Raw genomic sequence first — 10726 nt, forward strand, 5'->3', positions numbered from 1 at the left:
AGGACCGAGCCAACAGACAAAGCCTGGGTGGCTCACCCAGGGGAAAGAGGTTTTTCATTCCAAGAAAGGTACCCTCCCGTTCTGAAGCCCCACTTAAAGGCCGACCTATGATCCATTGTTGGAAGTGTCAGCAACCGCGGAATATTGCAGCACACTGTCCCCAGGGGGAGGATCCTATGGAGTGTGGTGCCACCCGCCGTCTCTCCATGTTTGCTCATCCTGTTTGCAGCGCTACACCTCTGCAGGAACCAGGTCCCCAGGAGCGTCAACTCCAGGTAAACGGGGTTAGTGTTGTGGCCCTGTTCGACTCAGGTAGCCTAGTCACCCTCTTGTGTGCTGCCGTACCCCATGACCTGGTCATCCCTGAAAGGCGGGTGAGAGTGTTTTGTATCCATGGGGACACTAAGCATTATCCGCTGGCCAAAGTGACTGTATGGACTGGCTGCGGGGCAGTGACCCATGAAGTGAGTGTGGTACCAGACTTAATACATCTATTGATTGTGATACGTGATTTTCCGTTGTTCTGGTAACTCTGGTCTCATTCTCACTGTAATGATACGCCTGTTGCATGTTCACCTTCTTTCAGCCCAATTCCTTTAGGTGAAGAAGCCCAAATCAATGCTGTAGGGGTGTCCAATGAGGGATTGGACAGTTTTCCCCTTGCAGTATTGGCTGGGGATGACGGTGAGGCATCTAACCCTAAGCAGAATGTACCAGACTTGGAAGTGTCACGGGAGAACTTCGGGACTGCTCAGTTACGAGATTCCGCCCTGAAACATGCATGCGAAAATGTAACCGTACTTAATGAGGTGCCTCAGGAGTCTACTGCTGATCAAAGGTTTCCTCATTTTGCTGTCAGCGATAATTTACTGTATCATGTTACTAAGATGCATGATGAAATTGTAGAGCAATTGGTGGTACATATAACTTTATAGAAGGATGGTCCTTGATATGGCCCACACCCATTTACTTGGGGGTCATCTGGGGACTGACAAAACAAAGGAAAGAATCCTGAAAAGGTTCCATTGACCAGGTTGTTACCAAGAGGTTGAAAGGTTTTGTCGGTCCTGCCCAACCTGCCAAGTAACGGCTCCTGTGAGTCACTTTCGGAGCCCCTTGGTTCCCCTGCCAATAATTGAGATTCCATTAGACAGAATAGCTATGGATTTGGCGGGGCCATTAGTCAGGTCTGCCCGAGGCCACCAGTATATTTTGGTAGTGCTGGACTATGCCACCAGGTATCCTGAAGCCATTCCATTGTGGAATACCTCCTCCAAGTGCATTGCTCAGGAGTTGGTTGATATATTTTCCAGAACTGGCCTACCAAAAGAAATACTGACTGACCAGGGTACACCTTTCATGTCCAAAGTTATGAAAGAGCTTTGCAACCTGCTGAAAATTAAGCAGCTAAGAACCTCTGTATATCATCCCAAAACAGATGGCCTCATAGAGAGGTTCAATAAAACCTTAAAGGGGATGTTGAGAAGGGTGGTAGAAAAGAAAGGGGGGGACTGGGATTGTCTGTTGCCATATGTCATGTTCTCCATCCGAGAGGTCCCCCAGTCCTCCACTGGCTTCTCGCCATTTGAGTTATTATATAGGAGACATCCCAGGGGATTGCTGGATATTGCCAAAGAGACTTGGGAGAGTGAGGCTTCCCCTTACAGAAGTGTTATAGAACACGTGGCCCAAATGCAAGATCGCATCAGCAGTATTATGCCCATTGTGAGGAAACACATGCAGAAGGCCCAAAAGTCCTACAGCAGGGTGTACAATAGAGCAGCCCGGGTGAGGCAGTTCAACCCTGGGGACCGGGTACTAGTGATGGTTCCCACGGTAGAAAGCAAATTTCTGGCCAAGTGGCAGGGTCATTTTGAAGTAGTAGAAAGGGTTGGAGAAGTCAATTATAAAATACATCAGCCTGGGAAAAGAAAGCCCATCCAACTCTATCACGTCAATTTAATTAAACCTTGGAAGGATAGAGAGTCCCTAGTAGCAGCCACAAAACCCCAAATGGATTGTCACACAGATATTGAAAAGGTTGCAATAGGTGACACCCTGTCCAAACCCCCAAAAAAAAGAAACCAAGGAGTTTCTACAGCGGAACAGGGATATTTTTACAGATCTGCCAGGCACTTCAGATGTCACTCAGCATGATATAGTCACTGACCCCAAGGTAAAGATAAACATTTAACAATCCAGAATCCCTGAGGCTCGGAGACAAGCGGTCTCTGAGGAGGTAAAGCGTATGTTAGCTCTGCAGGTTATTGAGGAATCCAAAAGCGGGTGGTCCAGCCCCATTGTATTAGTGCCTAAGACAAGCGGGACCTGACGGTTCTGCAATGACTTCCGCCATCTAAATGAAGTCTCTAAATGCGATTCCTATCCTATGCCCTGGGTAGATGAATTAATTGAAAGGTTGGGACCACCTAGGTATATTACCACACTTGACCTCACCAAGGGGTACTGGCAGATTCAGAGGAGACAAAGGAAAAGACTGCTTTCTCTACCCCCAGACAAGCTCTTTCAATATACCAGGAGGCCCTTTGGGTTACAAGAGGCACCCACAACTTTCCAGAGAGCAATGGACAGGGTCTTGGGGCTCCATAAAAGGTACGCAGCAGCATACTTAGACGATATTGTGGTCTTTAGCACGGACTGGGAATCCCATCTAGGTAAGGTACAGGCCATACTGGATTCCCTCAGGAAAGCTGGCTTCACTGCTAACCCGGATAAGTGCGCTATTGGGTTGGAGGAGGCTCGCTATCTGGGGTAAATTTGTCCTGAACTTTGCCTCCATTGCAGCACCATTAACAGACCTCACATAAGGGAGAAAGTCAGTAATGGTCCAGTGGTCTCAGGAGGCAGAAAAGGCGTTTCAGGACCTTAAAAAAGCCCTATGCAGTCAGCCTGTGCTGGTTGCACCAGACTTCTCAAAAGAGTATATTGTCCAGACCGATGCCTCAGAGGTTGGTTTAGGGGCAGTAATGTCACAAGAGTTAAATGGGGAAGAACACCCCATCATATATTTGAGTAGAAAACTAACCTCCTGTGATAGAAACTACTCAATAGTGGAGAGGGAGTGTTTGGCGATAAGGTGGGCCCTCGTGGCTCTACGGTACTATTTGGCAGGTAGGAACTACTATAATACTGCCTCCTATGTACAAGAATATAACTAGTATAATACTGCTCCTATGTACAAGAATATAACTACTATAATACTGCTCCTATGTACAAGAATATATCTACTATAATACTGCTCCTATGTGCAAGAATATAACTACTATAATACTGCCTCTTATGTACAAGAATATAACTACTGTAATACTGCTCCTATGTACAAGAATATAACTACTATAATACTGCCCCTATATACAAGAATATAACTACTATAATACTGCTCCTATGTACAAGAATATAACTACTATAATACTGCCTCCTATGTACAGGAATATAACTACTATAATACTGCTCCTATGTACAAGAATATAACTACTATAATACTGCTCCTATGTACAAGAATATAACTACTATAATACTGCTCCTATGTACAAGAATATAAGAATATAACTACTATAATACTGCTCCTATGTACAAGAATATAACTACTATAATACTGCTCCTATATACAAGAATATAACTACTATAATACTGCCTCCTATGTACAGGAATATAACTACTATAATACTGCCTCCTATGTACAAGAATATAACTACTATAGTACTGCTCCTATGTACAAGAATATTACTACTATAATACTGCCCCTATGTACAAGAATATAACTACTATAATACTGCTCCTATGTACAAGTATATAACTACTATAATACTGCTCCTATGTGCAAGTATATAACTACTATAATACTGCCTCCTATGTACAAGGATATAACTACTATAATACTGCTCCTATGTACAAGTATATAACTACTATAATACTGCTCCTATGTACAAGAATATAACTGCTATAATACTGCTCCTATGTACAAGAATATAACTACTATAATGCTGCTCCTATGTACAAGAATATAACTACTATAATACTGCTCCTATGTACAAGAATATAACTACTATAATACTACCTCCTATGTACAAGAATATAACTACTATAATACTGCCTCCTATGTACAAGGATATAACTACTATAATACTGCTCCTATGTACAAGTATATAACTACTATAATACTGCTCCTATGTACAAGAATATAACTGCTATAATACTGCTCCTATGTACAAGAATATAACTACTATAATACTGCCTCCTATGTACAAGAATATAACTACTATAATACTGCTCCTATGTACAAGAATATAACTACTATAATACTGCTCCTATGTACAAGAATATAACTACTATAATACTACCTCCTATGTACAAGAATATAACTACTATAATACTGCTCCTATGTACAATAATATAACTACTATAATACTGCTCCTATGTACAAGAATATAACTACTATAATACTGCCTCCTATGTACAAGAATATAACTACTATAATACTGCCCCTATGTACAAGAATATAACTACTATAATACTGCCTGCTATGTACAAGAATATAACTACTATAATACTGCTCCTATGTACAGGAATATAACTACTATAATACTCCTCCTATGTACAAGAATATAACTACTATAAAACTGCTCCTATGTACAAGAATATAACTACTATAATACTGCCTGCTATGTACAAGAATATAACTACTATAATACTGCTCCTATGTACAGGAATATAACTACTATAATACTCCTCCTATGTACAAGAATATAACTACTATAAAACTGCTCCTATGTACAAGAATATAACTACTATAATACTGCCTCCTATGTACAAGAATATAACTACTATAATACTCCTCCTATGTACAAGAATATAACTACTATAATACTGCTCCTATGTACAAGAATATAACTACTATAATACTCCTCCTATGTACAAGAATATAACTACTATAATACTGCCTCCTATGTACAAGAATATAACTACTATAATACTGCCTCCTATGTACAAGAATATAACTACTATAATACTCCTCCTATGTACAAGAATATAACTACTATAATACTGCTCCTATGTACAAGAATATAACTAATATAATACTACCACTATGTTCCAGAAAGAATATAACTTTTATAATATCGTCCCTCATGTAAAAGAATAAATGAACATTAAGTTTATTTATTTTTTCAGCAAGTAGCATTTATTATGTAGAGAAAGTTAATACAAGGCGTTTACTAATGTATTGTGATTTTCCATATTGCTTCATTTGCTGGCTGGATTCATTTTTCCATCACATTATACACTGCTCGTTTCCATGGTTATGACCACCCTGCAATTCATCAGCGGTGGTCATGCTGGCACACTATAGGAAAATGTGCTGGCCTCTCTGGTGGCTGGGATCATGGGAGCTGACATAGGTTGGTGCCCTTTCCTATAGTGTACAAGCACGACCACCGCTGATGGATTGCATGATAGTCATAACTATGGAAACGAGCAGTGTATAATGTGATGGAAAAATGAATCCAGCCAGCAAAGGAAGCATTATGTATAATAACAATACATTAGTAATTGCCTCGTATTAACTTTCTCTACATAATAAATGCCACTTGCTGAAGTTACACAACCCCTTTAATACTAGACCTAATCTAATATTATTTTTTTTTATTATTGCTGTATACATTTTTGCTGTTACCTAGGATACAGAGTGTTCATTAAAACAGAAATTTAGTCTTCATCATCATGGTAATGCTTTGTAGAAAATTTTTTATGTTTATGTTATACAATTTTCTGATTATTTTTATTGTTTTTTTTTACGGGTATTACCCTTGAGACATTTCCACTTATAAGGTTTTTCCATCTTCATTTACACATTTATATAATGGACAACAATTAAAAATACATCTTCATGATTAAATTAGGGGATAAATAAACAAGGAAAAACAAGAAAATTAGAAAGGTCCTTCTACATGTCTTTGTTCTTGACCATAGACATGTCCAACTAATCAAAGCACTCGAAAAGCAACACAGAATTTTATGGTTTACACTGCCAGTTGACTTTTCTTGGATGCATTTCAGGAGGTTGAGATGGATTTATTAACCGATACCCTAAAAAGTCATATTTCCCCTTGCCTCATATTATAGTCTGCTCTCCTGAGATGGTTTCCAAACACCATGGGAGCTTTCGTAGATATGTTTTCATCGATAGGCCTTCTTGTAAGGAGGTATAACTTCACTGTTGACCATACCACCAGACATGTTCCTTGGTTGACATCTACAAAAACAAATCCTCCAAGATGTCTTGTAGAGATAATATTAATGATGAAGAGAACTTTGAGAAATTCATTTTAGATTCAAGAAAATGTTCCTTTTGGGCTAACTAAACCATGAACATCCCAAAGAACGTTGTAGAGTCCCCTTGAACACGTATGAGATGTTTATGTGACATGCTCACAAAGACTTCCTCACCCTTGGCTAACATGAAGATGCCACCTACAAAGCTGCTTCCTCTCCAAACTGTGGATCCTTGAGTGTCACAAAATCTTCTTATGTTGGCCAGCATGGATATGTTTATCGTTGAGCTTCTTTTGACTACCTGATGAGTGAATACTACATTTTCAGTGTCTTGTGGGCATTTAGATAATCCCAACTGCAACTTGGAGTATATGAAATATAGTCCATCCTTTGGGCACAGGAGTGATCCATTGCTATAGTTAATCTCGTGAAGGAAGGCTAGACCTTTGTCATGTTCCCACTGAAGAGGACTATTTGAAGAACTGTCTACAACAACAATGCCTGGAAAAAAAAGGTTGGGTCAGTACTTTAATTCTGTGGGGTACAAATGGCACTAATGTTATCCTGTGGTGGTTTTTGTCTCCACACTTAGGTTTTGTTATATGCTCAAGTCATATGAAATAAAATTTAGAAATCTTCATTAAATGCTGAATGGACACCAAATGTTCCCCATGGAGATACACACCAATACATGAGAAACCTCTAAATTGAAACTGTACTGTTCTACACAGGTACAAATTTGATCTCCATATGGAACTCTATACTGAAACATAGTGGGCTCCCTATTTTCTAGTCATTTCTAGGACTCCCTTTCATGCATGGCACAGATTATGCTCTAAATATTAAGGTTGAGGTAGAAAAGCTTGTAAGCACCCAGGAGGCACATAGTACATGCCCTGATAGCCCCTAACAACCACTACTACTAGGTTTCACTGTTGGAGGAATGCTTTGGATAGATCTTTGCTTTATATTTTGTCTTCAATCATAATCTACCAATGTCACACTGTATAAGTGTTTTCCTCTGTCTACCATACATACCAGTGACATGAGCTGAAGGCATAGGAGGCCCATCCCATGAGCCTGGAAGACAAATAAAAAAGTAATATATAAAACCAGATGGACAAAACATTTTTCAATAAAGGTAAATAATCCACTTAAAATATACCACTTCCACGAAGGACAGGACGTGGGTGCTGCAGGTTTCCTAGCAACTACAGATCGGCTACAGACAGTAGAGGAAAAACGTGTTGCTGGCACCCAGACTGATGAGTAACAGGTCCGGGGTCTCATTTAAGGGGTATAGTCTGGGGTCTGATTATATTTTAAAGTGCAGTCTGGGAGCTTGATTCATTTTCTCAGGCCATGCTGTTGGGGCCATGGGGCCCAGCACGTTCCAGTTATGTCCCTAAGAAGATCCCAACTTAGGTTGGCCTTGTCCCCTTTTTGATGCACAGGTGTTTCTCTCTCCACCAGCAAACAAAATAGCAAAACTCAAGTGAAGACCATGAGGTCTTTGTCACTGACCAAGGATGAGGTGGCAGAATAATGGCTGGTCCCTCGATTCTTGATGTAGGAGATGCTATGGTGCTATCTACTATTACCATTTCCTCAATGTAGACCACAATGCTTGAACACTCTGTCATATCTTGGATATCATTTTAATTTTTTCCTCTAATGTTTTTTTACCTGGCCTGAAGATCATTTTCTGTGCAGGATTGATTTCTTGAATCTAAAAGAAATTGGACCCAATATGTTATAATTCATATATAGATCTCAAGAAGCCCATGTGAATGTCAGGATCTTTGCAATGTCCATATAGATGTGGTCATGTGATTCTAGCGATTAAAGGAACAGCTCCACATCTGTCCATGGGTTGTGTTTGGTATTTCATCTAAGTTCAATTAAAGTCAATGGGGCTGAACTGCAAAACCACCACAACAGGAGCACATGTCTGGTGCAATTTTTGAAAGAAAGAATCCATGTTTTCTAATCCTGGACAACCCTTTAAAAGTAATAGTTCCCACCAAGGGGTTACTAAAGCATTCTTAGGTTTACAGATGTTAATATCTTGCTTCCCAAGCTCAACTGCTTACCCTGTGATGGACCTTTCGAAGCCTTATACCAATGAAGCATAGGCTTTTATGGCCAAATACATTTATTAATATACTGACTCATTGCTAGACATGCTTCTACGAAGCATTTGCAGACATTTTGTCCAGTTGACAGACTTTGAGAGCGGAAGCATCGTTGGGGTAAGAGATACTGGATGGCCTTTTTATGAACTGCCCACCATCTAGACTGTTCTGACGTAGCTGTTAGGAGGTGTTGGGAGCATTGGTTATGCAAGGGCATGCACATGTGGCGCATAGAGGCTCTGGCCCAGACAGACCACCAGTAAAGGAGATTGTTTGCTCCACTAACAAGCAATAGCAGCTCCCACAGTTTCACCATCCAGACCAAGGTGGCACCTTCATTACACCTTCATCTCTGCCTGGACCATTTCAAGGTGCTCAGCAAAAAGAAATGTGGTGGTATGGTGCCCATTACATGTCCTGCCAATGACAGCCAGCCACTGTTGCCTTAGATTGCAGCGGTATCATGAATGAGAAACCTAGCTCTGGGCTGGAATCATATCTTTAGCATCTAATCCAGTTTCTGTTTGGGATCCTACAATGGTTGAGTATGGAGGCCTGGTGGTGAGCACATATATCCTGCCCTTGCTGTGGAGCAACATACTGCCCCAACTGCTGGTGTGATGATCTGGGAAGCTATCACATATGACAGTCGGTCACCCCTACTAGTCATACGAGGAACACTAACAGCTAAGCAATATGTGCAGGATATCCTGCAGCCATATGTGCTCCTCTCATGCCAGGGCTTGACTGGCATTTTTCAGCAGGCATTTTTCGTCCACACACAGCAAGAGAATGTCTCCACCAGATTGAAAGACTTGGCTGCCCGGTCACCAGAGTTATCACCAATTTATGCCCAACCATATCTCATTTTGTATCCAGACTAGAGGGGGCCCAACAGGCTCTTTCGCACGGGCCTCTTGAAGGCCTTTTCACACGGGCGTCATGTTTTTGTCCTATTAAGTGACAAAAAGACCCTGAGGAACCAGGACCTCGGTGTACCTGCACCCTCTCCACCCTCTATAGTTTCCCCTAAGTTTTTTTTATCAGCTTGATCTGTAAAATCAGTCAGAGAGAAGTGCAAAAAATAAGGCAGTAGAATACATACAGTAGGTGCCAAATATGTATAACCCTCAGAGATGATGTATCTAATCCTATCATATGTGATACTATCTGCTGAGCCGAATTATCTAAGCCTTTTGTTTAATACTGTCTTTTGATATGTCGTACTATAAGCCTATTATTTGTGATACTGTTTTCTGAGCTTATGTATATAAACCTGAGATGTGCAATATTGTCTACTGAACTCATGTATCTAAGCCTATTATGTAGGATACTGTTTGATGAGCTCATGTATCAAATCGGGTCGTGTGTGATACTGAGTGCTGATATGCTGTATATAGGATTATTACATAGGATACTGTTTTCTGAGCTCATGTATCTAAGTCTATTGTGTGTGGTACTGTCTAGGTCAGCAGAATACACCCCCTGTGGTCAGATTCCTTCCATTGGCCCCACAATGAAGTTGCACTCACCAAATTCTGAACTGCCATTAACCTGGACTCCACCTTCATTAAGAAGTAGATTTCGGATGCTGCTCCACACAGGGCCAGCAGAGAAAATACAAGCAGCACCAGCTGAATCAACAGCTTGCCCCTGTCAGCCGCCCTTCTAACCAGTGGTACAGGTAGGTAGGGGGCAGACGGCTGGACACGGTCTTCCACAGTGAAGACGGACTTTGGAGGTCCTCCATACCTGTCCATCACGATTAGAGCACTAGGGGCTTCTGTAGTAATACATAGTGGTGACACAGATCTCCGATGTGAGGAGGAGGGGACAACCGGGGAGTTACAGCTCTGTGACCACAAAGAGGGAAATTCATTCAGACACCTCCGCCGCACAATGTGTAGAGTCACTCATGACATTATACGCTAAGCTCACTACTTTCCTGATTACTGTCCATCAAGTTTCTGATAATCTGGCAACTTGTTGACTTGCTGGTTTGTAAGATATTATTCCAAACTGACTATAGATATACAACAAATTACCAAAAATATGTGGACTCTCCAGACCTGTGCATCAGAAGCTTCATAAAATGGGTTTCCATGGTTGAGCAGCTGCCAAAAAGTCTAACATGTCCATACTCAATGCCAAGTGTCGGCTGGAGTGGTGTAAAGCACATCGACACTGGACTCTGGAGCAGTGGAAACTTGATCTTTCCAGTGATGACTCATGATTCACTATATGGCAGTCTGATGGATGAATCTGAGATTGTGGAGGCTCAGAGGACACTACCTAGGAGA

At 41.0% G+C, this 10726-nt stretch overlaps 1 protein-coding gene across 1 annotated transcript; it reads right to left on the reverse strand.

The window, feature by feature from the left end:
- Window positions 1-5767: 5767 nt before the first annotated feature.
- On the reverse strand, window positions 5768-10194 carry LOC122922750 (tumor necrosis factor ligand superfamily member 14-like). The gene is made up of 4 exons (XM_044273460.1): window positions 9959-10194; window positions 7978-8020; window positions 7330-7371; window positions 5768-6792 (listed from the first exon to the last, which is right to left on the reverse strand). The coding sequence occupies exons 1-4, from the start codon at window positions 10184-10186 to the stop codon at window positions 6377-6379; spliced, it is 729 nt and encodes a 242-aa protein (XP_044129395.1). The 5' UTR covers window positions 10187-10194; the 3' UTR covers window positions 5768-6376.
- Between the last annotated feature and the right edge of the window lie 532 nt (window positions 10195-10726).

Source organism: Bufo gargarizans, unplaced genomic scaffold, assembly GCF_014858855.1.
Source record: "Bufo gargarizans isolate SCDJY-AF-19 unplaced genomic scaffold, ASM1485885v1 fragScaff_scaffold_689_pilon:::fragment_2:::debris, whole genome shotgun sequence".
NCBI lineage: Eukaryota > Metazoa > Chordata > Amphibia > Anura > Bufonidae > Bufo > Bufo gargarizans.